General features: G+C 38.8%; 1 protein-coding gene across 1 annotated transcript in view; it reads left to right on the top strand.

Annotated features, from left to right (window-relative positions):
- Positions 1-10389: 10389 nt before the first annotated feature.
- LOC132159851 (zinc finger protein OZF-like) overlaps positions 10390-27973 on the top strand; it is a 31469-nt gene continuing 13885 nt past the window's right edge. Inside the window, exons 1-2 of the mRNA XM_059569520.1 lie at positions 10390-10546; positions 12445-12606. Of these exons, the coding sequence (XP_059425503.1) occupies positions 10462-10546; positions 12445-12606 (247 nt within the window). The 5' untranslated portion in view covers positions 10390-10461. The remainder of the gene's footprint in view (positions 10547-12444; positions 12607-27973) is intronic.

The raw sequence follows: 27973 nt of genomic DNA on the forward strand, positions 1-27973 counted from the left end.
CTTGACCTGACTCTGGAAAGTCGACGGGGACCTGACTTGACTCTAAAAAGTCGACAGGGCTGGCGGCCATCTTGTGCAGTGTCGCTGGGCTGGTGGCCATCTTGTGCAGTGTCACTGGGCTGGTGGCCATCTTGTGCAGTGGCGCTGGGCTGGTGGCCATCTTGTGCAGAGGCGCTGGGCTGGCGGCCATAACAGGACAAGGCTCAGGAGTGGTGGATAATGCAAAAGTGCTGTGTTCCTCCTCCACAACACCCACAGTATATGCAAAGCTGCTCAGTTGGAGTGCCAGATCAATATAATACTGCAGAGTCCAGTGAGGATCATGCAAAGGCATGAGTGAGCCAAGCGGCTCAGATAGGCCACCACGAAAAAATATCATCAGGCATATCTCGTCCATGATAGATAAATGGGCAAACTCAATAAAGTTCTTCACATAGTCCTCGATGGGCCTAATTCCCTGACGTAAATGCATAAGTTGGCTTACTGGATTCATGGCTGACCTGGATTTACTCCTTAAAGCTGCTGGATCCTGGTTTGGCGAAGTCTTCTGTAACAAGGAGTCAGAGGCGTTCGGATCCATATGCAGCATTTATTAAACAGAATGGTCATACAGGCAGAGATCAGGAATGGCGTCAGGTGTGTCAGGGATAACCAGAATCGTAACCAGAAACAAGCAGAGATCGGGACAGGCAGCGGAGAATCAGAGTCGGAATAATCAGTCCAAAGGTCAAAACACAGGAATAACAAACACAGGGAAAACGCTCGGAAATGTCAGACTGGCTAAACAAGACTTCGCAGTGAGTGAGAGTGAGTGTGCTGCTTTTATGTGTGTGTGTAAATGAGGTGCAGGTGTGGCAAGGAAATTCGCTTATGAATGAGGTGCAGGTGTGGCAGGGTGATTGTGATGCAGTGACTCATGGGTAATGTAGTTTGGGTGTGGTACAACAGTTTGAGAGGTGCTAGTGTCCAAGTGACAACTGGTGGTGAATGGGTGGAATGGTCCTGACTGGAGTGCCCTCTACTGAAGCTCAGGGGCACTCCATCTAATGATCGTGACAGTTATGGTCTGGTCTTCAGTCACAAATCAGGGGCACAGAAAGAGGTTAGTGGGTAGAGAGGGTTTGTTGAATGGATGAATTGTAGGAGAGTCACAGCAGTGGGAACTGTCCAATGGGCAATAGCCAGGCTGAGGTGAGCAATCACGTGGTAAATGGACACTGAGACAACAACCAGGAGACTAGGAGGACAATGAGGGAGAAACATGGGAGGATCTTCAGAGGTTTTGGAGACAGAGCAAGCACAGGTTTGTTTGCAAGGGATCTGGGAACAGTTCATAGAGGTGAACGGTAGACCAGATGCAGAAGTATTGATGTGGTGATGGTTTTATACTGAGGAGGTTTATTAAGTGCAGGTGCAGGTGATCAGTACTCCGGCGATTGGGATCAAGAGTGGTAATGTTGATTCCCTGACATTAGCACTATGCTGTTCTCACTCTCCAGTTTGCTTAATCCACTGAAGAATTTTGGAAACTCCTTTTTCACTTTTTCTTTGTAGATTAAGGCCTAGTCCACACGGACACGGGTATTTTTATAACCAGAGTTTTTCCTCCAGCGTTTTAAAAAAAATCCCGTCCACACATGTTTGGTTTAAAAGAAATCTCCGTCTACATGAAAACGCAAAAACACGCCATCAAGCACTGTCATGAGCATGCCACACCAGCAGGCGGCGATATCACCCTAATCGTAAAGCCACGTTGGCCATAAGCCTAACAAAAAGTTATTACCGGTTGCACAGAATCGTCAACAAAGCAGGTTGGTGTGTGCGCGCAGGAAATTCATGTAGAAGTGTAGCATCGCTAGCATTCTGAGACAAGCTTCCCATTTAGCGTCTTCTCTAAGTTGACAGCATATAGTCTGCACAACTCGACTCACAGAGAGAGAGTGTGTTTGGGATCGTGGTGATTGTTCTGTTGAAGTGACTCTGGATCTAAGACCTGAGGATACAAGTTTTTGTGCTGGCTGGAATACGAAGTGTGATCTTGTTGGTTGGTGAGTCGATTAGGAAGTGGTGTGGGATAGCATCGGCCGACGGCCTGTATAGGTCCGGTAGCGGTGCTGTCACACAACTTCTGGTTGATCATTAAACTAATAAGTTAAGCTAAGGATGGCAGGGAAACAAGTGGATTGTATGGATTATGGCGAAATAGAAGGGAATGGTAGTGATGAGAGGAGGGAAAGTGAATGGGAGGAGGTAGGGAGAAAGTGTAGGGATAAGAAGGAGGCTAGCCGTAAAAGAAAGAAAAAAGGATGTGTTGGTTCAAATGGGTGCGGAAAGTGAGGAAGATGAAGGGAAGGAACCCAAAATAAGATTGTTTAACGTAGTGGTACGATTTGAGGGAGAAGGAGGAGTTAAAAGAATTGATCCACTTAAGTTAACTAAAATATTAAAAGAAAAGGTAGGAGAAGTGAAGTATGCAAGGATTTTGGGAGATGGAAATCTACTTGTAGGATGTAATAATGAAGTACAGGTGGAAAAAGCAAAGAAGATGAGTTGTATTGAAAAAAAAAATAGTAAAAGTAGTAAGAGTGGGGGAGAAAATAATTGGAGGAAGTAAGGGAGTGATATATGGAATTCCACTTACTGTGAATATGAAAGAGTTGGTGGAGAACCTGAGAATGAAGAATAGGTCAGTAAAAAGTGCATATAATAAGAATGACAAGGGGAATGGAAAAAGTAGAAACAGAATCTGTATTGGTTGAGTTTGAAACAAAGGATGTACCAAAAGAGGTATATTATGGAATTATGAGATATAGCATAAGGGAATATGTACCTAAACCAATGAGATGCTATAATTGTCAGGAATTTGGGCACATGGCTAATGTATGTAAAGGAAAGAGAAGGTGTGCTAGATGTAGTGGGGATCATGAATATGGAAAGTGTGGGGAAGAAGTAAGGCCAAAGTGTTGTAACTGTGGAGGGAACCATAGTGTTGCATTTTGGGGATGTGAAGTGATGAAAAAAGAAGTGAAAGTGCAACAGATAAAATAACAAAGAAACATTTCATATGCTGAGGCTGTAAAGAGAATTGAGCAGGAAAAGAAGAATCAGAGTGAAGAAAGGGCGACAAGGGAAGATCATCAAGAAAAGAAGGAAAAATGGGAAGAGAAGAAGAAAATAGTGACATTCATTGCAGGGGTGATAAATGCTACGGCTGAAGTCAGGTCTAAAACTGAAAGAATTCAGATTATTGTTAAAGCAGCAATACATCATTTAGATATGGCAGGATTAAAGTGGGAAGAAGTGAGGGATGAACTCAGTGTACAGTCGAGTCAAGAGACAACATGTGTGGGTTAATTTTAGTAATGCTAATCCTTCATTGGAATGCAAGAAGCTGGATCGCAAATGGGCAAGATTTTAAACAATTTGTTAGAAGTAGAAGAGAAAAACCAGATGTTATATGCATTCAGGAAACCTGGTTAAAGCCTAATTTGGACTTTATAATATATGGATACATATCAGTTAGACAAGATAGGGAAAATGGTGGTGGTGGGGGATGTATTACATTTATAAGACAAGGGATTCCGTATAGGGTGTTAGGTGTAGGAAAGGAACAAGAATATGTAGTGGTAGAAACATGGGGGGAAAGGAAAAAAATGGTAGTGATAAATTATTACAATCCGTGTAGAAAATTAGATATAAACAAACTTGAGGAAATAGAGGGGCAAGACAAAAATAATATTGTATGGTGTGGGGATTTCAATGCGCATAATGCATTGTGGGGTAGTGAGAAGATGGATAGTAATGGACAAGTAATTGAAGAGTTATTGGATGAGAAAAACCTAGTATTTTTAAATGATGGAAGTAAAACAAGGATAGATGTTAGTAATGGGAGGGAATCTGTACTTGACCTCACACTGGTGTCCAGTAGTATGGCGCCGATATGTGATTGGAGTGTCTATAAAGACGGAATAGTAGGAAGTGACCATTATCCAGTATTGTGTAAAATTTATATTTCTTTATCTCAAAGTACAGAAAGAAGAGGAGGAAGATGGATATTTGAGAAGGCTAATTGGGAATATTTTCAGGAAGAAAGTGACAGATATTTGAACCAGATTGATTATAATGACTATATAGAGACACTGGAAAGTAAAATAAAGAATGGTATAATAACAGCAGCAATGAAGTCCATTCCAAAAAGTAAAGGTAATGTAAAGCGGAAAACCGTACCATGGTGGGATGAGGAATGTAAAGAAGCAGTCAGAAACAGGAACAAAGCATTTAAAATAATGAAAAGAACTCATAACTTCATGCATATGATTAAATATAAGCATGCACAGGCAATAGTGAGGAAAACAATTAGACAGACAAAAAGAACATATTGGAGGAATTATTGTAGTTCAATTGGGAATACAACTCAGATCGGAGAGGTGTGGACAATGATTAAAAAGATGGGTGGTGAAAGGAGAGAATGGAGTTACCCAGTACTGAGTAGTGGAAATGAAATTGCAGTGACAAATAAAGAGAAGGCTGAAATGTTAGCAAATACATTTGTCAATGTGCACAGCTCTAATAATTAATCTGAAGAAGGGAAGAGAGGCAGAGAACTAAATCTGAAAAAACTAAATCTGAAAATGTAGAGGCACTTACGAAGATGGGAAAAGTAGAGGATGAGCAAAATGTACTGTTTAACATGGGAGAGTTAAATAGAGCAATGGCCAAAACTGGGAAGACTGCACCAGGAAAAGATGACATTTGTTATAGTATGTTGAAACAGTTAAGTGAGGAGGGGAAAAATAAGTTGTTGATGCTGTACAATAAATTGTGGAAGGAAGGGAAATTACCAAAGAGCTGGAAGGAGGCAATTATTGTTCCGATAAGAAAACCTGGGAAAGAAGCTAGTAAACCAACAAGTTATAGACCTATTGCCCTGACATCTCATGTCTGTAAATTAATGGAACGTATGATAAATGAGAGACTAATGTATATTATGGAAAAAAGAGGTATGGTGGTTGAATGTCAAAGTGGGGTTAGAAGAGGTAGGAATACTATGGATGCAATATTGTGTTTGGAAGATAACATAAGAAAAGCTCAAGTAAATAAAGAGACAACAGTGGCAGTATTTTTCGATGTGGAAAAAGCATATGATATGCTATGGAGAGAGGGATTAATGGTTAATTTGTATAATATGGAAATTAGAGGAAATTTTCTTAATTGGATTAAGGATTTCCTGGAAGGAAGAACAATTCAGGTTAAAATAGGGGCAGACATGTCAAGTGAACATGTTGTAGAGAATGGAACACCTCAGGGGAGTGTTGTAAGTCCCACATTATTTTCAGTAATGATTAATGATATATATGTAAATATACCAATAGGTATGGGAAGATCACTGTTTGCGGATGATGGGGCAATATGGAAAAAAGGAAGAAATATAGAACATGTGGTAAAACAAATACAAGAAGGGATCCAGCAGGTTGAGAAATGGGGAATGAAGTGGGGTGTTAAATTTTCTATAGAGAAAACTAGTGATGTTTTTTACAGGGAAGAAAATTAAGGAAAATATTCATATAAAACTATATGGAAGTAATTTAGAGAGAGTTAAAACATTCCGGTTTTTAGGAGTACAATTTGACACGAGGTTAACATGGGTAGAACATATTAGGAATGTAGAAGATAAATGTAAAAAAGTAATAAATATAATGAGATGTTTAACAGGACTAGAATGGGGAACAGACTATAAGTCACTGAAATATATATATGTAAGTTTAATAAGATCAAGGATGGATTATGGAAGTGTGGCATATGGATCAGCAACCAAATCTGTACTTCAGAGGCTTGATCTAATACAGGCTAAAGCACTGAGATTATGTTTAGGAGCAGTTAAAACATCACCAGTGTGTGCTCTACAGGTGGAAGCGGGAGCAATGCCATTGAACATTCGATGTAAACAATTGCTAGTAAATTATTGGGTAAATCTAAAAGGACACGGAGATAGTCATCCAACTAAAAGAATACTACAAGATCATTGGGAAAGGGAGAGAGCACAAAAGTTTAGTTTTGGGTGGATAGGAGATGAGGCAGCGAGAGAATTGGGGGTGTATGAAAAGGAATTCTGCCCAACAGTAACATGGCCTGATACACCGGTATGGAAGCTAGAAACAATGGAAGTTGATTTTAAGTTACTTCGAGTCAAAGCAGTAAGTAATAGTACAGACCTGGCAGCGGAGTTTTATAGAGATATAGATTTTAAATATAAAGAGTATGTTCAGATTTATACAGATGGATCAAAGGATCCAGAAACAGGAAAGACTGGATCTGCAGTTTACATTTTTAATCAAAGAGGTGAGATAAGCAGACGAACAACAAATGATCTGAGTGTGTATGCAGTTGAATTATACGCTATTATGTTAGCATTAGAATGGATTGAGGAAAACAAAATTAAAAAAGCTTTGATTGTAAGTGATTAAGTGTCAGCTTTATACAGTCTCATGACTGGTATATCTAATAGCCACCAGGATTTACTGTATTCAATATTGATAATGTACACAAAAATGAAAGAAAAATGCTATGAGATTCAACTGAAGTGGATTCCTGCTCATATTGGCATTGTGGGTAATGAGAGAGTGGACAAGTTAGCTAAACAAGCTGTTAAAAAAGAGAATATCGAAGTAAATATTAAGTTGTCAAAGTCTGAAGGAAAGAGTGTAGTATAGAAAGAAGCCATTAGAAAATGGCAAAATCAGTGGGACAGGGAAACTAAAGGGAGACATTTGTATGCTATTCAAAATAAAGTAAGGGTTGTGAAGAAAAGGGGAGGGAATAGAAAAGAAGAAATAGTTATGACAAGATTAAGGATAGGTCATAGTGATCTGAATAGCACATTACACATTATAAGAAAGCACCCAACTGTTTTTTGTAGTTGTTGTCAGGTTGCAGAAACTAGGTTTCTAGAAACTAGGGGACACTTCATCTACAGCAGTGTTTCTCAACCGGGGGTACGTGGACCCCAAGTGGTCCGTGGCATAATTGCAGGGGGTCTGTAAAACCATTTAAAAATATATATTTTAAATATCCTAAATTTATTTTTTAGCTTTATTGTTTAGTATTACTAAAACCAGAATTAAGGTTGAAATTACAAATTATTTTAAATGACCTAATTTATTTTTGCCGCGATTTGCCGCCATTTTACTCAATCCAGTATGTTTACAGCGCGTTGATTTCAGTCAGAGAACTGTCACATAGGGGAGAGCAGCAATCATGGACAGGTGGCTTAAAAAAAATGATGGGCCATCTACCAGCGGGTCTGACACAAGACAGGAAAATTCCAGCCCACCAGAAAAGCGAATTAAAAAGGACAGACCAAAAGAACGTCAATATCAAGACAGTTACAAAATGTTTGGGTTTACCATGACAACGACTGAGCCTCCACAGCCATTATGTTTTCTGTGTGGTGAGGTCCTGTCTAACCACGCAATGAAACCATCCCATTTACAGCGACATCTGACAACGAGACATGCTTCATATGTAGGTAAATCTGCAGACTTTTTTTACAGAAAACTTTCCGAATTTCGGAAAAGTCAAGACACACTAAAAGAGGCAACACAGATGAACAGTTCTTCCCTGCTTGCTTCATATGAGGTATCTTTGCTTGTAGCCAAATCGAAAAAACCATACTCAGTTGCTGAGGAATTAATTGTGCCAGCAGCTGCCATCCTAGCAGAAACAATGTTGGACAAGAAGGCAGCAGATGCAATTAAAACGGTGCCTTTATCCAACGACACTGTATGCCGTCGGATTGATGATATGTCTGCGGATATCCTTGCGCAAGTGGTGGAAAAATTAAAGCGGTCTGACTATTTTGCTTTGCAATTAGATGAGTCAACTGACGTTAGTGGCAAATCACAACTGGTAGCGTTTGTTCGCTTCAAGGACACAGATAATATCACCGAACATATTCTTTTCTGCAAGCCAATGCTGGCCAGAACTACCGGCGAGGATGTTTTTAATGTTGTGGACTCTTTTTTCACGGAGCACTCGTTGAACTGGCAGCGCTGCTCACATATCTGCACGGACGGTGCAGCGTCAATGACGGGGCGCACCCGTGGATTCCTCGCACGCGCAAAACAGGTAAACCCTGGCATTAAGACAGTTCACTGCATAATTCACAGGGAAGCTTTAGCTTCAAAACGTATGTGCCCCAAATTACACGAAGTCCTTAATGATGCTAAATGATGTTAAATCATCAACTTCATTAAATCCCGACCTGTAAATGCCAGATTGTTTGAAAAACTATGTGATGGAGCAAATTCTGAACACCAGCAATTATTGCTTCACACTGATATACGCTGGCTCTCAAGGGGAAAAACACTCCAGAGACTGTTTGAGTTACGGGATCAAGTCAGTGACTTTCTTACTGAGCACTTGCATTCACTTGCACCACTGCTGAAGAACAACAGCTGGCTGGCATATTTAGCTTACCTGGCAGATGTTTTCAGCAGGCTGAATGACTTGAACTTGGAATTGCAAGGAAAAGACACAACTGTCCTACACCTGTATGATCGAGTTTCAGGGTTCATGAAGAAAATTGAGCTCTGGTGTCAGAAATGCCAGAATGGGGATGTCAGTAGTTTCCCTCAGCTGGACATGTGCCTTGTTAATGCTAGAGCTGAAAAAGTGAGCATTCTGCAGACAGTACAGGCACACTTGGACAAAATTTCCTCTGAATTCAGATCATATTTTCCTGACATTGAGGTTCATAATTCTGCACTTGACTGGATAAGGAACCCTTTTGTGTCTACCTGCACCCAGACCGCTCCTGTTACCCTCCAGGAAAGACTTATTGATTTGTCCTCAGATAGGGGTTTGAAAATAATGTTTTCAGAAACATCACTGACACAGTTTTGGTGCAATGTTGAAAAGGAGTACCCTGATGTTGGGAAACATGCTCTGTATGAACTGCTGCCTTTTGGATCAACCTATCTGTGTGAGGTCACATTTTCAGCCATGGCACACATAAAAACAAAACAGAGAAACAGACTCAGCTTGGAGAGGAACCTTATTGCTGCTGTTGCTACACTTCACCCCAGGATGCAAAAGCTTATTTGTGATAAACAGGTGCAAATTTCACATTAAACAAAAGATTCAAGCAAAATAACATTCAGATGGATGTGCTAAAAAGTTAAAGCCAAATTAGATAGATGGCAGTGTTGAAACTGTTCCATGTGTTGAAAGAGAATGTTGTTCCAAAGAATTGGTTGTAGATGAAGCATGTGTTGTGTAATTTTAATGCAGTAAAATTAAATTTTAGTATTAAAAAGTGTAAATGTTACAAAAGAAAGTAACATTCAAATGGACGTTGTTAAAATATTAATCTCAAATTGGACATTAATGGACATGTAATGTTTTACAGAATGCAGTAGAATATTGTTCTGAAATTGACAATGTTGTTGTGATTGATTGTGTAATGTGTTGTGCCATTTCAATGCAATCAAATTAAATGGCCAGATGCAATTCAAGTTGCCAGTCATTAAAAAAAATTTAATTACTTAACTTGCATTCACTGATATTGCATTCATAGCGTTTAACTGTGAAAATCATTGTGGTTGGAAAGAAAACAGTGGATGGCAGATGAGAACTGGGGTAGGGGGTCCATGAGGCTGGTTTCAGATATTATGGGGGTCCAATACTCCAAAAAGGTTGAGAAACACTGATCTACAGTGATATCGTTGACTTGATTGCAAATAAATGCACAGACACTATTTAACTGAACAGAGATGACATCACTGAATCCAATGATGAACTGCCTTTAACTATCATTTTTGCATTATTGACACTGTTTTCCTAATGAATGTTGTTCAGTTGCTTTGACGAATGTATTTTGTTTAAAGCGCTATATAAATAAAGGTGACTTGACTTGACTTTAGAGACGGTCAAATTAAGTTCACATGTAAAGGTTATAGTGCATTTTAGGAGTGCATATATGTGTGTGTCTGTGTTTTTTTTCTTGCTGTAAAAAGATTGACAAACCTTTGTTGTAATCAAGTTCTTTACAAATAAATAAATAAACAAATAAAAGTAAATAGTTTCTGGCTCCTTAAATGGTCTTTGCACACAAACATTAGTGTTCAGAATCCTCGTGTGTTTCAAACTCTTACTGGAGTTTAACATTGGCCAACGTTTATTAAAACAAATATAGTGGAGGAATTAATCTCTGAACACCCCGGATATGTGTTTTATTATTCGTGTGTGTATTTGATTTGAGCGCGTGAACGGGACTTTTATTTGGGAACGTCTGTGTGACGTCATAAGGCTGCGCCGTAAACCAGACTTTATTGGAGCTCGTAACTCGACTGAAGAAAGGTTTGTGTTTTAAACATTTCAAGTGTTTCAGTGAAAGCGAACTGTTTTTCACAATCCAACAATCAGTTCTGTTTTCTTCTCTCTTTAGATACACGTGACATAAAGATGTCGTTTATTAAAGAGGAGAGTGAAGACATTAGGATTGTAGAAGTGTTGAACATCAAACATGAAGATACCGAGGAACAAAAAGGTTTGTGTCTTTTGATTTTTCTGAAGAATGTCCTCAATTAAAGCCAATAAGACACAGATCCTGTTAAGATTATTATGGGGTGAAATGTCCTTTCTAATGAGTTCTCCATAAGCCCCATCTACAGAAAAACAAAAACAGGCTTAATAAATAAATATTTATCGACCTCAGTTGGGACTAGAAACTTGACATGTCTATGGGGAACAATAAAATGTTTAATAAGACTGAATTTGAATTTAACGTGATTAAAATTTTATTGAAACATTAGAAATTAAAAAAAAATTCTGTAATGTTTAATAGTTACACAATAATTCTATATAACCGAAAGTGACATTATGACTAACTTTGATATATCTCGCGATACAATACAAAAATATAAAAATACAAGACGTCGTTATAATCTCTGTGAAATGAGTGACTTTCAGCGAGGACTCATCTGAACGCCTAAAACTGCAGCCTCTGATTATGCAGGAATACCCTACTCGATGAAACAGGGCTGATAAACCGTAGAAACACTGAGAAAGATACAGTAAATACTCTAGTGTAGTCATTTACCTGTAGCTGTTAATGATGATAGGTGTCAGCAGATTTCTGTTTATGCTTTCATTGTTCATTCTTACTGTTATTTAGAAATACATAGATTATGTGCATTAGCAATCATGTGAGAGCAGTGTTACTAGGGCTGGGCGATATACAAAAAAAATTCTATCTCGATATTGTCAATTTTTACGATATTCGATATATATCTTGATATGTTTGCATTTGCATTTAAATAATAAAAAATTAAACATGATTTTCTTTTGCCCATTAAAAAAAAAAAAAAAAACTATTTAGATTAAACAGCTAATTTAAGCAGTTAAAAATGTAGACCAAGAGATCACTTACTGCTTTTTATTAAATGAATATATGTAGGCCTATATGTAACTGAAGCAGTGCAAATTAAGTAACAGTTACAGAAAGTGCATTCTTCTTTCTAGTGCATGCAATTCACAATTTAAACTATGCAACTGGGATAAGTATTTTATTTTAATTTTTTAACAAGTTTTTAAGCTAAGAACACAAGTCTGTCAACTGTCTGTGGTTTTAAGAGAAGCTCTGTGGCATGAAACTATGTTCCTACTGACACTAAAAACCCTCTTAGATGGGGAGCTAGTTGCTGAAGCACATAGCTATTTCTTATATATAAATATATATAAATGAATACCAAAGACTTTTGCATTTTCTCTGTCTAGATTATGGAAACTGGTAAACATATCAGTGAAATTCCCCAATAGTAATTCCAAATGGCCATAGCCTATGTTTCTCTATTCAAACATCAGCGGTCGAGTAAGTGCATTTATTTTGCGATCACAAATGCAAACAATACAGTTGAGATCTCACGACAGAACACAGACCGGCTGAACGACGCTTTCATTAGATCGCTCAATTCCAGCTTGTTAGTGTTTTCAGATTATCGTCAGCGGCTCTTCCGCAATGAGGAGCGAGCACGTGCGCATGGTTGCCAGATTGCTTAAAATAAGCAAACATCGGGCAGAAAATGTATCCTTGTAACAGTGGAGCTCTGATTGGGAGATTTAAACTCTTGTTATCTGGCAACCGCTATCATTACAGCTCTCGTAGTAGAGGGGCGTAGAGCAGTCAGCAGTTACAGGTTCCTTTTTGGACATTCGGCGCGTTCTTTTAGGAAAGTATGCTTGAATTTGAAATATTCGATATTCCCGATATATTCAAATTGTACATCGTCTTCAAAATTATTCCGATATTATCGCTAATATTCGATATATCGTCCAGCCCTAAGTGTTACTGAATTAACATTTTAAACGGATGTGCTTTACACTCTTACTTTTGTGTCAACACTTTTTTAATATAGTGATATAATGAAATCTGCCTCTTCCACACAGAAATTCAGCTGGATTATTCCCATCAGTTTACAAGTGAAGACGAGCATCAAAGCTTCAGGAATAAATCTGTAAAGACTGAGTTTATTAAAGAGGAAAGAGAGGAGATGGGAGATCCAGAACCCTGCGGAATCAAACACACTGAAGATACTGAAGAACTAACAGGTTGGTGTTTATTCTTTATGATATTTTATTAACAAGGTTCGGGAGGAGCACGTCAGATCCTAATTAGCACAGGTGGAGCACACTTAAGACAATCAACACTAGGGTATAAATACAGCTGACTTACCTCTATCCATTGAAGGTTTATCAGCATCCCCCCCCACCCCATCTCCTCCACTTAGAGCTCATATTACACTTTTATATGGGGGGGGGTTACTCTAGGTTCGGGGCGTTCCTCGGACAGCACGCCAAATATCATTATAATACTTCAGGACACTTCCTGTGAACTGGGTATTTTTTTGCAAAGTAAAAATGTTAGACAATTGTGTTGTTGATCAAACACATTTTAAATTTCTACCTACACAAACATGGAATTTGTGCCTATGATGTTTTAAAAATCTTATTTGAAGATCAATATACCTCATTCATGGAAAGTTTCAGGGACGTACTGTATAAAGAAATAAAGAAACAATCAAATTAAAATAAGTCTAGCACTCTCTGTTCTATTTCTATTTGATCTGTTTGTTTTATTTTTATAAAAACAAAAATACTTGTCCCTCTATCACTTTTACTCTCTGTTCATTTTCTTACTGCTTGTATTTAAAAAACGAAAAGAAAAAACCCTCTACAAAACACTAGCTTTCTATGGTCTTTTTTCTATTCTGTCTACTTGTTTTCTGTGTATGTGTGTTTATATATATATATATATATATATATATACATACATACATACATAAGTGCTGTGTATTGCCAAGAATCTGTAGATACAATGCGTATCACGATACTGGGGTTATGATACGATATGTTACAATACATTGCGATACTGTCAGCAACTGTCAACACAATTCAATTCAAGTTTTTTCAATTCTTTGTATAGCACTTTTTACAATACAAATTGTTGCCAAGCAACTTTACAGAAAATGAAGTTTCTACAATATTTTGTAGTTGCTTATCAGTGGTGACTCAGTTTATGTACATATGGCAGAAATGTAAGGAAAATCTATTAAAGACGTAATCAGAAACAGAAATTATGTGATGCAATCAAACTTATAGCAAAATTTGGTAGTTCTTTATGTTTTTAGTTAAATGTATAATGCAGATAAAATGTATTTTATAAAAACACTAATATATATATATATATATATAAAATTTAGTTTAGAATTGTGATGTGTAATGTCACAACATTTTGATCTGAGCAAGACATTACATCTGTTTAATATCAGTAAAAAAAGTTCTTACAGGATTCCTAATGAAAACAAAACAATTATAAAACAATTAAATTAATACAGATGTCGAACCTTTCCACTTGGATTTCAGAGGTTTTTAATTTTGTTTATGATGTTCTGGGGGGAATCGCCAAAACCGCAACGTGAGCACCACCCCAACTGTACAATAACGCCCCCAAAAAGAGAGAAAGCTGCAGCCGCGCAGCGCTGTGCCCCAACCCTGCGCAAAACCCTCTTCACACGGGACGCGGCGGGACGAAGGCAGCGCCATTGCAACGGACCCACAGTGGAAGTTACCACAAAAGCACAAATGATGATAGCCCACTTCAGCTTTGTACACCAAACCAGGAAATGGGACAATTCTTTCATCCTCCATTACTAGCAGCGAATAGCAATATTATGTGCTGCTATCAAACAGATTCGCCTGTCCACCCTTAGAAAGATGGGCATCTCTGGAACAGCACTCCTGTGGTTGAAGTCCTACCTCTCTGACAGATCCTTCAGTGTGTCTTGGAGGGGTGAAGTTTCTAAGTCACAACAACTTGCTACTGGGGTTCCTCAAGGCTCAGTACTTGGACCACTTCTCTTCTCCATCTACATGACATCATTAGGATCTGTCATTCAGAAGCATGGCTTTTCTTATCCCTGCTACGCTGATGACACCCAACTCTACTTCTCATTCCAACCAGATGACCCGACGGTAGCTGCTCGCATTTCAGTCTGAGTGACATTTCTAGCTGGATGAATGACCATCACCTTCAGCTTAACCTTACGAAGACAGAACTCCTGGTGATTCCAGCTAACCCATTGCTTCATCACAACTTCTCTATACAGCTGGGCTCATCAACCATAACTTCTTCCAGGACAGCCAGAAACCTAGGAGTTGTGACGGATCATCAGTTAACCCTCTGGAGTCTAAGGGTATTTTTGGGGCCTGGAGAAGTTTTGTCATGCCCTGACATTTGTGCTTTTTTCAGTTTCTTATAAATATCTAAATGGGTAAAGTCTAATCTCACTGTAATCAGCACAAACTGGGCTATAATAATATAAGAAATGCATGTATGTACATGATTGTGTTTTTGAGAAAAAAAATATTATGCGTGGTTAGTGAAAAACTAAAAATGTTAAAACACTTAAATAAGGCAAAAAAACACATAAAGAACAATGGTTCCCGGGATTTTTGAGAACTGGAGCTTGTAGACTAGAATCTTTCTTTCTAAATTATGTGAAAATCATCTTGTTTACTCACTCACAGAAAACAATATATTGATTTACATTTTCTAAGACACTTTTTGTTGGTAAAAGTCATATGCGAGTAGGCGTCAACTATCATGAATATCATTGTGATTTACACCTGAGAAGACAAAGGCCTGCATAATGAGCTGCATAATGAGCTGCATAATGAGCTGCATAATGAGCCTCTCAGTCATCTGTGTCACTGAGAGGGAAGAGTTACAAGAAAGAATGTGAGAACAAAATAAATCTATATAATTTTATGTTTGTAGTTTATTTAGAATATATTTAATTATCCCACAACATAATTTAATATCCACTTGGGGGAGCAGTTAAACAGTTTATTAGAAACAAACAAAGCTGACTTTCAAACAAATTATTTGGCATCCTTACTCCAGTCACACAATCCTTCAGAATCCTTTTAACAATCTTATTTTCTACAAAAAAAACATTTATTGTTATTATTATTATCATTATTATTAATGTTGAAAAGAGCTGAGAATAATTTTCTGGGTTTTTAGGGGGAATAAATTGAAAGAAAAGCATGTTTTTACATTTGTGACAGTTATCTATTTGTTACATTTATATTATTTACATCAAGCTTTTGAATGGTATAGTATTGTATATTGTTATTGAAACTTCATAATGTTTCACTTGATTACTATACATTTAGTCAGGAATTATAGTTTGGGAAAAGTCTTTGGAAAAAGTCTAACTAGTAAAATGTTTACACGTTATGTGAACACTAGTACAAGTATATAAATAAATAAAAAGAGACTTACTCATGTTTATGATCTCTGCTGAATAAAGTGCTTCATTCTTTTTTTTTCTGAGGAAATCCATTTCTCAAATCCTCAACCACATCACATCTTTTTGGGGTGAATTATGTCTTATTCCTCTCATCGCGAAGCAAACAGTAAAATAAAAGAACTTGAAGAACAGTCTGGCTGCTTTTTCTTCTGTTGTGGGCGTATTCAAGCCGCGCGCTTCAGTTTGAATCTGAATAGCGCGTTCAGCGCGGGGGCGTGGTCACATTAGATATAATGAAGGGAGACGTGAAAAACAGACATCGCGTTGTTTTCATATGGATTACTTTATCACAGAATATCTGTTTTCGGCGGCACTTGTTTAGTTTAAAAATAGACATGTCAAGCTTTCTATAGATATCTCTCTCATGTCTCTTCGTTGAGTATTCACGGAGTTACAGTTCATTTAAATGACGTGTTTGTAAAAGAAGATCAGCGCAGACAAAGGCTGCAGACAGCACACCTTGTTTGTTATCTTTATTTTATAAGTGCACAAAGTTTTGTTGTTATTATGTCTGTATCCAAAAAAAAGTAGACCCTTTACAGATTCGATTGATGTATTACTCTTATCTGTACGATTAAAACTGAAAGTGTAATTTAAGGTCTTTTCGGGGTTATCAGGAGAAAATGACTCAAAACGCGTATCCGCGTTAATCGACTCGAAAGGGTTAAGCTTCACTGACCACATTGCTACAACGACCCGGTCCTGCAGGTTTGCCTTATACAACATTAGGAAGATTAGACCCTTCCTGTCAGAGCAAGCAACCCAACTTCTTGTCCAAGCTCTTGTTCTCTCCAGACTGGACTATTGTAATGCTCTCCTGGCTCTTCCTGCATGTACTATCAAGCCTCTGCAGTTGATCCAGAATGCAGCAGCGAGGGTTGTCTTCAATGAGCCAAAAAAAGCTCACGTTACTCTTCTCCTCATCAGGTTACACTGGGTATCAGTAGCCGCTCACAACAAATTCAAGGTACTGATGCTTGCCTACAAGACGACCACTGGCACGGCACTAACATACCTGGTTATGGTACCATAGGTCCTGGCTAAGTGTTCTGTACTAGACTAACTGAGACTTGTCATAGCACTTTTATTCTGTTGTTGTTCTTTTGTTGATTTGATTGCTTCTGTTGTTGCTAAATAGGGCAGCAACTAACGACTATTTTAATAGTCGACTAGTCACCGACTATTGAAACGATTATTCGACTAATCGAATAATTATACAATTTTTCTAAAATTTAGCATGAGATTGCTTTAATTCTGTGGAAAATGATAGTAAACACAAGAAAGAAGGGGGTACTTCAATGAAAAATGCATATTTTATTGAACTTTGCTGCTGATAGGCCGATTCATACTAAAAGTAAATAAAAATGCCCTGTCTAAAACCAATTAGGCACAGCGCTCGGTCAGTATAGACATAAATGCATAAATAAAGAAACTATCATTTTTATAAAGGACAGGCACATTTGTTTTATAAGAAAAAATAAATTAAAATCAAGTAAACATTTTCTTCCTGTAGACCAGGGGCAGGCACATTAGCAGCAATAAAACAGTAAACAAAAATATTAAGTGCATTTTGTGATGCACTTAATATCTGTTGCAAAAGAACTTTACAACTCGTCTCAAAATTATGAAATCTAACGGTTTTAAAATAAACTTTCAGAGTCGTCTGAATTTAAGTTGTAAACATGGACTGTGTGATACTACCTGGACACAAACCTGTCATGGTGGACAGACCAAGTTTAAAATCAACATGAGGCTCAGGCTATGTCGTTCAGTTGCGACCATGGAGAGCGGCCTCATATCATACTGACTCAGTGAGGGCATTCGCCTGTTGTGGGGTGCACGTCTGCTTCTTTTGCAGAAAGGGGTCCATGGTGGCTCTCTTATTCAGACTGCATGCATTTAATTTAAAATACTTTTGTCAGGCACAGTCGGGCATAACGTTAAATCCTTTTTTTTTTTTTTTGCGAAAATACGCTTATAAAATGTGACCCTGGATCACAAAACCAGTCTTATGTTGCACGGGTATATTTGTGGCAATAGCCAACAAAACATTGTATGGGTCAAAATTATAGATTTTTCTTTTATGTCAAAAATCATTAGGATAATGATATTAAGTAAAGATCATGTTCCATGAAAATATTTTGTAAATTTCCCACCTTAAATATATAAAACATTTATTTGTGTGAATGGATGCAGCACTATCGTCAATATAAATGGACAACTTTGAAGGCTATTTTCTCAATATTTCGATTTTTTTGCACCCTCAGATTACAGATTTTCAAATAGTTGTATCTCGGCCAAATATTATCCTATCATAACAAACAATATATCAATGGAAAGATTATGTATTCAGCTTTCAGATGATGTATAAATCACAATTTAAAAAAAATTACACATAAGACTGGTTTTGTGATCCAGGGTCACAAATGTACAATGTACATCCAAAACAAAACGCATTGGCTTCCATGTTATTTAAATCTTACCGAGGCGAGTCAAACTCAGTTTCATTCAACTGTCCGACGTGCTTTCTCTTTAAATGTTCATGCATCACCGAGGTGCTGCCGTGATACGCAAGGACTGCTTTGCAAACCATGCAGGTAATCTTTTTATTCGCCGTATCCAGGCTAAAATGCTCCCAAACTTTAGATGTTTTGGTACGCGCAGCTGCTGCGTTGGACGCCGCCATTTCTGTATGTTATCGCTCAGCAGAGAAGCTAATGCGCATGTGCGACTCTCGGCAGAGATTGTAATGAAGAAAGATGCCTCACTCGGTCGGAAAAAACATGTCTGGCGACAACTTCGACAATGAAATTCATTGTCGACTATTTCCATTATCGATTTTTGTCGACAACGTCGACGAATCGTTGCAGCCCTATTGCTAAATTATTAAATGTAAATCATCTGAGAAGTGACTTAATTTATATTATCTCATTATTTGTATTTAAATTTGTATTTAATCATCTTATTTTTTCTTTCTAGCTTCCGGCTTTGCTACCGTTTCGACGTTCTAGCTTACTGCTCTGCGCTTTGCTTCTTTCTAAGATTTTTCTAAGAATTTTACTTCAGAAGATCAGCACAGTGCTCAAACAACAGATTTTTGAAACAAAGTTACTTGCTGGACTTCCAAAACAGTCGAATCATCATCCATGTGGGGAAGAATGATATTCAGAAAGAGCAGTCAGAACTCCTTAAGAAGGACTTCAGTGAACTCTTTGAAACACTTCGAAGACTCAAAGTTCAGTCGTTCATCAGTGGACCACTCCCAGCAAGGGGAACAAATATGTTTTCACGGATGCTTGGGCTGAAAACATGGCTACAAAGATCTTGCAGTAAAAAAGGTGTGAATTTCATTGACAACTTCAATCTTTTCTGAGGCCATAGACAACTTTTTAAACCAGATGGCCTCCACCCAAACAAACTTGGTGCTAGAGTGCTTAAGGACAGTATCTACTTTTTCCTCCGCAGGGCTTAAAGTTCTCCGGCACCGCGCCGGATTTCCGGCGTGCAGTGTTTAATCCTACATTTAAAAAAATAAATAATAATAATCTTGTTTATCACTTTTGAGTCAATGCGTTCGCCTACCAATGGTATGACATTAACTAACATTAGCAGCCAGTCAGAATGTTTTGCTTTTATAAACACGAGACGCGCATAATAGTATTCAATTGCAGAGTCGCAGCTCTGATGAATGGAGAAGCGCGACAAAAAGCTGTGAGGCGAAACGGTCAAATATATCCATCTAGCGTATTTACATAGAAAAGCTCATTATAAAGACGCGGAGCTTTGTAAACCGCTCAGAGTAATCATGTCATCTCCTTAAGAATGATATGATTGCCAAAACATATTTACCGGGATTTCTAAAAAGGTCCTGTTCACACATGATGGTAACTTTACCAGTGAAGACTGTATGTGTGAAAGGGGCTAAACTCTTCCTCTGTATACGCTGTGAATTTTATTTGCTTAAAGTAATCTGGAAAAACTGTGTGCATTATCTCATTAGATTTGTAACGTAAATCATTTATAAACCTTTGCCAACACAGCAGATATATCAACCTATGTCTAAATATGCCATTGTATTGTACATCGCGATTTCAAAATAAATGTTTCTGCACGTGGCCAAATATTAAAATTTTATGGATTTAAACATTTGTTTTATCAAGCTGTAAAGTGAAACATCACCAGGCTGTTGGCACCCTCTGCAGATATTTGTTTAAATACATTAATGTACTTAAGTTATGTTCATGTTTTATATATATATATATATATATATATATATATATAATATATGCATATTACATTATGTATTTTAACAGTGTTGTTCAATACAATCTTGTAATTTCTTGGTTTTGATGTTTTATTTGAGCCAATTATTATTGCCTCATTGTTAGTTTATATATAAATAGTCATACTTAAACCATGGTTTTCACTTAAGTCTTTTTGTTACAAAAAAAGCCCTAGATTAGTTCAAATATTTCTAAATACAACTGCATTGTTTTACTTTTTGTAATAAAAAGACAAACATTTTATTGGAACTTTTAAAAACAGTATTAAAATATTGTCACATTCTAGTGAATCAAGTATATGTACTTTGTCTCATCTGAATAGCTAAGTTTATTGTCACACCCCTAGTATCGATAAGCGATTATATAGCTCATAATTTTCCAAGTGTATGATACAGCTTTCATTCTTCAGGTCAATCATATATTCATGAAAAAGAAAATCAGTTTGAATAAAGAAAGCAATAACTTTGCCATAGTATCCTTTCAAATGTTAAAGTTGTCACAGTCATAGCATGCTTTGCATGTGCTGCCCCGCCGGTAAAAAGTTCAGGCTCAGGATTTTTTTTTTTTTTGCTTTAACCCCTGCCTCCGTCATCCTGCAGCAGAGTGTGTCAATCCATTCAGCACACACCGGGTCCGAGTCATCATGTGGTGGACATATCCCACAAGGACACTGATAACTCCATGCAGCCAAAACAAGCACTGCGGACGGACACTATCCCAGCTGAACCTTCCATCTGCTGAGGGTGAACCAAAAACAACTGATAGCAGCTCTCAGTGATACATGTCGGGTCCCCGTTATATAGCAGCAACATTCACAAATGTTTACAGAACAAGCGGGAACCCAGTATGCCTGTAGCTTTCTCTATTTCAGTTTTATCACGTGCTAGAAAGTTTACGGCCTTCTCAAACCGAAGGGCAAACTCATCTAATCTGCGGCCTATTATGGATCAAACTAAGATTGATGTAAAGACAGAAAGAACTGCCATCAAGTTAGCATCTTTAAACATCCGCTCACAAAAAAAATAAATCCTTTCTAATTAATGACTTTATAACCACAAGGATATTGTGGCTACTAAGATTGCACCTAAATCAACAATTTATAGGATCATCAAGAACTTCAAGGAAAGAGGTTCAATTCTTGTAAAGAAGGCTTCAGGGCATCCAAGAAAGTCCAGCAAGCGCCAGGATCGTCTCCTAAAGAGGATTGAGCTGCGGGATCGGAGTGCCACCAGTGCAGAGCTTGCTCAGGAATGGCAGCAGGCAGGTGTGAGCGCATCTGCACGCACAGTGAGGACAAGACTTCTGGAAGATGGCCTGGTGTCAAGAAGAGCAGCAAAGAAGCCACTTCTCTCCAAAAAAAACATCAGGGACAGATTGATCTTCTGCAGAAAGTATAGTGAATGGACTGCTGAGGACTGGGGCAAAGTCATATTCTCCGATGAAGCCCCTTTCCGATTGTTTGGGGCATCTGAAAAAAGGCTTGTCCAGAGAAGAAAAGGTGAGCGCTACCATCAGTCCTGTGTCATGCCAACAGTAAAGCATCCTGACACCATTCATGTGTGGGGTTGCTTCTCATCCAAGGGAGTGGGCTCACTCACAATTCTGCCCAAAAACACAGCCATGAATAAAGAATGGTACCAAAACACCCTCCAACAGCAACTTCTTCCAACAATCCAACAACAGTTTGGTGAAGAACAATGCATTTTCCAGCACGATGGAGCACCGTGCCATAAGGCAAAAGTGATAACTAAGTGGCTCGGGGACCAGAATGTTGAAATTTTGGGTCCATGGCCTGGAAACTCCCCAGATCTTAATCCCATTGAGAACTTGTGGTCAATCCTCAAGAGGCGGGTGGACAAACAAAAACCCACTAATTCTGACAAACTCCAAGAAGTGATTATGAAAGAATGGGTTGCTATCAGTCAGGATTTGGCCCAGAAGTTGATTGAGAGCATGCCCAGTCGAATTGCAGAGGTCCTGAAAAAGAAGGGCAAACACTGCAATACTAACTCTTTGCATACATGTCATGTAATTGTCGATAAAAGCCTTTGAAACGTATGAAGTGCTTGTAATTATATTTCAGTACATCACAGAAACAACTGAAACAAAGATCTAAAAGCAGTTTAGCAGCAAACTTTAAAAAAAACTAATATTTATGTAATTCTCAACTTTTGGCCACGACTGTTAATCCTGACTGGAAATCCTCACATATACCATTTTTCTCTAAGAAGGAATATAATTGTGAGGTAGGGGTGTAAAGGTACTTGTATTCGTACCGGACCGTTTCGGTACAGGGCTTTCGGTACGGTGCATGTGTGCACCGAATGACTGAATACAATATTTTTGGTGCGGGACATAGGTACATTTTCGTGTTTCCACACGAACATATTAAGTGGTGGAAGTCTCCGCGTTCAGCGCAAATCCCGCCCTGCAGCTGATTCTACGCAGCTCCTGTGTGCATTTAAACAGACCTTTGCTCTTAATTCCGATCGGGCCAACCCAATAACGAAATCTGAGCAGGTCTAAAAACTGAAACTGTTGTTGCTGCACTTTACACTTTTTATATAAAAGTGAAAAGTTATATATATATTTTTAAATATGAGCAGGCCTACAAGCTGGGATTGGTAATGCTGCACTCTAATCATATAGTTATTTATTTATATTTTTCATTATATTTTATTATGTGATATTGGTTTGAGACAGAGTATTTTATTTAGTGGAGAACTTTGCAGCATTATTTTATTTCTTATTCATTTTTTATTATACATATATTTTATTATATTTTATTAAAGTGTTTAAAAAAAAAGACAAACAAATTGTTAAAAAAAGTTTAAAGTAATAAACAATCTGCAGTTTAATGTTTGAATTTCTTTTCCTTACTGTACCGAAAATGAAGCGATCCGTGACTTTAAAACCGAGGTACGTACCGAACCGTGATTTTTGGGTACCATTACACCCCTATTGTGAGGATACCACCTTTTCTAGTATCTTGGACCGAAAAGGGAGATTCGAGACTGGTCTATATTTAACTAGTTCTTTGGGGTGAAGTTGTGGTTTTTTGATTTGGAGGCTTAATAACAGCCAGTTTGAAGGTTTTGGGGACATATCCTAACGACAATGAGGAATTAATAATAGTCAGAAGAGGATCTATGACTTCTGGAAGCACCTCTTTTAGGAGCTTAGATGGTATAGGGTCTAACATACATGTTGTTGGTTTAGATGATTTAACAAGTTTATACAGAATGAGTGGAACTGTTCCTCAGTGGGTCTATAGTGCACTGTCAGATGCGATACTGTAGCTGATGGCTACTGTAGCTGACTGGTCTAGTGTAGCAGGGAGACAGGATTTTAAGTGGGATGCAACCAGTTTTTCAAAGTGCTTGGCAATGATGGGGATGAGGGCAACGGGACTGAAGTTGTTAGGGACCGAGGCAGTAGAGTGCTTCTGTACTGGCACGATGGTGGAGGTTTGGAAGCTGGTGGGGACAGTTGTTTGGGCTGTAATAAAATGCTGTGAATTTTTAGAGTTTAGCTGAAGTGTTTCTGCACATTGTATATGAACCTATGAAATGCCTAACCGAATTGCACTGTAGGGGGCGAGAACGAGTCTTCGAACTTGTGTGTATGCCTACTGTTTTTTTTTTTTTAAGAAGCTTCCCAATGGAAACCTCGACAAGTAGCACGCCTGTTTCACACATATTTGATTTGTTTCCTAATAAGAAAAAAAGAAGTCTTCAGCGTCTCTGGCCTGTGTCAATGGGCGTTTAATAGACTTCATATGTTCACATAAATGGCATTGTGCAAGTCTAGAACAGAGAGTTGCAATAAGGCAAAAAACAGCCAGTTGCCGATCGCGTGAAGGCTAAAGTATACTTTGGACATCCGCGCACCGTCGGCATTAGGTTATTCTCGTCATCAAGAGGACTCATGCACAGCCACGCACCCCGTGGAGCAGCATATGTGTCGATTTCATCCATCTGCGCTTATCTGCGGTTGAGTATACTTTTAAAAGCTGAGCAAACGTGGCTGTGAGTGAGACCAAAAGGAATGCTAAATGTCCCTAATCGTGCTCGGAGTAGTATTGTACAGTAAGAAAGTTGTTTTCCTTAAACAGGAAAATATGTTCTTAATATTGATAGACAGTCAACACTCAGATGTCAAGTAAATGCTTTCAGTGGATCTCCTAAATATTTATAATGAATTATAACTAGTTATGATTACTCATATTCCTCATTTGAACTGATTAGCTACACTGATGACACTGAACTCTACCTCTCATTCCATCCTGTGATCCGACTATAGCTGCTCACATCTCATATTGTCTAAAAGACATTTCTTGCTAGATGAAGGACCATCACCTTCAACTCAACCTGGCTAAGACAGAACTGCTTGTAGTTTCAGCAAACCCATCGCTTTACAAAAATGTTGCCATCCAGTTAGGATCATCAACAATAACTCCTTCAAAAAGAGCTTGAAACTTTGGAGCTATGAATGATGATCAATTGACTTTCTCAGACCAACTTTCTGGTCTTGCAGATTTGCCTTAGAAAAAATCAAGAAGATCATGTAACACAACTTGTTCAAGCTCTTGTTCTATCCAGGCTGGATTAGACCTGGCCAACTCAATACAAGCAGCCTTTAGTCCTTTAGAAATCTTCTATTCGAGGAGCCTGATTCGACTGCCAATCTCACAGTCGAATATTCAAGGGTTGTTATGATTATGCCATTCTGTCTATATGTGAGTGGTCAAATGTCTGATTTCACATAGAACTTGCGGTTTTCTCCCAATAAGCTCAAGCCATGAATAACCCCCAATTTCCACCAGATGCGTAACGGCTGCGTTACGGCTCCGTCACGGCGGCGGAGTCAATAGGTTTCCATTAAAGTCAATGAGTGTATTTCCACTGAATGCGTTACAGCTGTGTTCCGACTCCGGCGATCCGCAGCCCTCCGGACCAGATACGCAGAGCTTCTATTTTTGCCAGATGCCGGAGCGCTCCGCAGCACTACAGGGCAGAGTACGCAGGACAGGAAGTCGAGTGACAAAACAGAACAGCCAGAAACAAAATAAAAGATCCGTTTAATTTTCAAAATAAAATACACCGCGCTCATATTTCCCTACACTAGACCTTGAAAACGTCATAATGGGCGGAGACAGGCTTGTTGAAGTTTTAACCCCGTTGACACGATGGATGAAGAAATGAAAAGAAAAGAAAAGAGTTCTATCCTATACTCCTTCGGATGGAAAACTGTTCCTGGTTTGGTAGTTCTGTTTATAGAAACTACATATCGCGCGATCACACCAGAATTCGCGAGATTACATGGGGCATCGTGACGTCAGCTGTCAGTCATGACCGCAGCCGTTACGCAACAAATACGGACCTGGTGGGTATTGACGGACGACGGAACACGGAGCTGTCACGCAACGGAGCCGTTACGCATCTGGTGGAAATTGGGGGTAAGAATCTGAAAAAGAAAGAAGCTTCAAATTAATATTTTAAAGTGCGTGAATAAATCCAACCACCCCTATAGATTTATGTTTCACTTCCCATAATCCGTGACTGACAGAGGAGCATCTTGGCGGCAGGGATTTAAAACTTTACCAAGACTCAAACTGACACAGGCAGAGACTGGATTTTTCCGAACAGGTAGGGTGCAAGTGATTTCAAACGGTGTGTATATATCTTGGATATATTATTTACCTGATATAAGATGCATTTGGTTTTGAGTCAAGCGCTTCATTGTAGTACGGTGATATCTCTTCAGCGCACAGCGCCAGCAGGTCAGACTACAATGCAGAATATTAATAACTATGACCGGGACTGTTATATACATACTATTATAATTAGAATACCATTATAATAAAATGCTGTGAATTTTTAGAGTTTAGCTGAAGTGTTTCTGCACATTGTATATGAACCTATGATATGCCGAACCGAATTGCACTGTAGGGGGCGAGAACGAGTCTTCGAACCTGTGTGTATGCCTACTGTGAAATTACCACATCAAATGTGATGTGCTAACATGGATGCAGCTGAAGCCGCCGGGTTTGCTTCAGGGAATTATTATTTTTTTTAAGAAAATAAAAATGTTTCACACATACTCTGTCTGCAGTGCGTATGCCGTCCGTGTGCGTTACGTATGTGGTGCTGAAGCAGCATGAACTCCTACTCATTGTGCTTTCACACAGGACGCGTTTGCAGTCTGCTACTCGGCACGTAAACGATCGCTGTACTGCTGCAGACGCGCCGCTCCTGGAACGCACTGACCGACCGCAACTGCGTGAACGCTTTGCACATTGTTTGCACCCTGTGCAATGTGGAATTAGTTTACAGCTTTCTCAAGCACTTTGTGATGCATTTTGGAAACAGGAGATGAGCCCCTGGGCTAATGCACCACCTGGCTTGTAAAAGACCATTCTAAAAGACTTACTTTTAGTCATTATTTTATTTGGGTAGCACATATATTCTCCTTCACTGTCGTTGCTCCTGTTTTATATCCTTCCATCTCTTCCGTGGGACTCAAGACCGGTGGGTCGAGCAGGTGTCGCGCATTTCAAATCACTCCACCAGCCTCGCCCCGTTCCCACGGCTCTCGGCCCCGCCCCACTCGTCACATATATAAAAATATGGTTACATGCCAACCAGCAAATCAACTCAAAACACATGCAAAGGTTTCCTGAGCCTTCAAAATGGTCTCTCCGTTTGGTTCACTAGGCTACACAACCATGGGGAAGATTGATCATCTGACAGTTGTCCGGAAGTCAATCATTGACACCCTTCCCAAGGAGCGTAAGCCACAAACATTCATTACCAAAGAAGCTGGCCGTTCATAGTGCTGTATCCAAGCATGTTAACAGAAGTTGAGTGGAAGGAAAAAGTGTGGAAGAAAAAAATGCACAACCAACCGAGAGAACCGCAGCATTATGATGATTGATTGTCAAGCAACACCAATTCAAGAATTTGAGTGAACTTCACAAGGAATGGACTGAGGCTGGGGTCAAGGCATCAAGAGCCACCACACACAGAAGTTTCAAGGAATTTGCTACACCACAGACAATGTCAGAGGCGTTTTACCTGGGCTAAGGAGAAGAACTGGACTGTTGAACAGTGGTCCAAAGTCCTCTTTTCAGATGAGAGCAAGTTTTGTATTTCATTTGGAAGCCAAGGTCCTACAGTCTGGAGGAAGGGTGGAGAAGCTCATCGCCCAAGTTGCTTGAAGTCCAGTGTTGCCACAAACTGATCACCTCCATGCCACGCTGAATTGAGGCAGTTATTAAAACAAAAGGAGCCCCTACCAAGTATTGAGTACCAAAGGTGCGTAGGCACTTATTGTAATCGTTGGCATTGTTGTTCTTCTGCTGCTGCTGCAAGTCTATGGCAGCCAATAGAACCGATTGCGGGAAAGTTGTGAAACTTGGCACCCTGATAGAGGACAGTCCCAACATTAACCAGAGCCAAATTGGAGTCTGTAACTCAAACTCTCTAGCGCCACCACTTGTCCAAAGTTGCACTCATGTTTATGCTAATAACTTTTGAACTGCAAGCCAGACAATTTAATTTCTTTCTTCCTCTGAATCCTTGGCTCATGCCAAGTCAAATTCAAACCCAACCCCAAAATGCAAAAACCAAACCAAAACTGGGTCAGATGATCTTCAGACCATGCTGGCAAAAAGTTATGGAATTCTTTTATTGAAAAGTTGATTCGTCAAACCATTTTCGAATAACACATGAACAAATCTGATGAAAAGCACGCAAAATTGCATGCGAGGCTCTATCTTGGCCATGGTTTGGCATATTAAGACCAAACTTGGTCTCT

This window comes from Carassius carassius, chromosome 1 (genome assembly GCF_963082965.1).
Source record: "Carassius carassius chromosome 1, fCarCar2.1, whole genome shotgun sequence".
Lineage (NCBI taxonomy): Eukaryota > Metazoa > Chordata > Actinopteri > Cypriniformes > Cyprinidae > Carassius > Carassius carassius.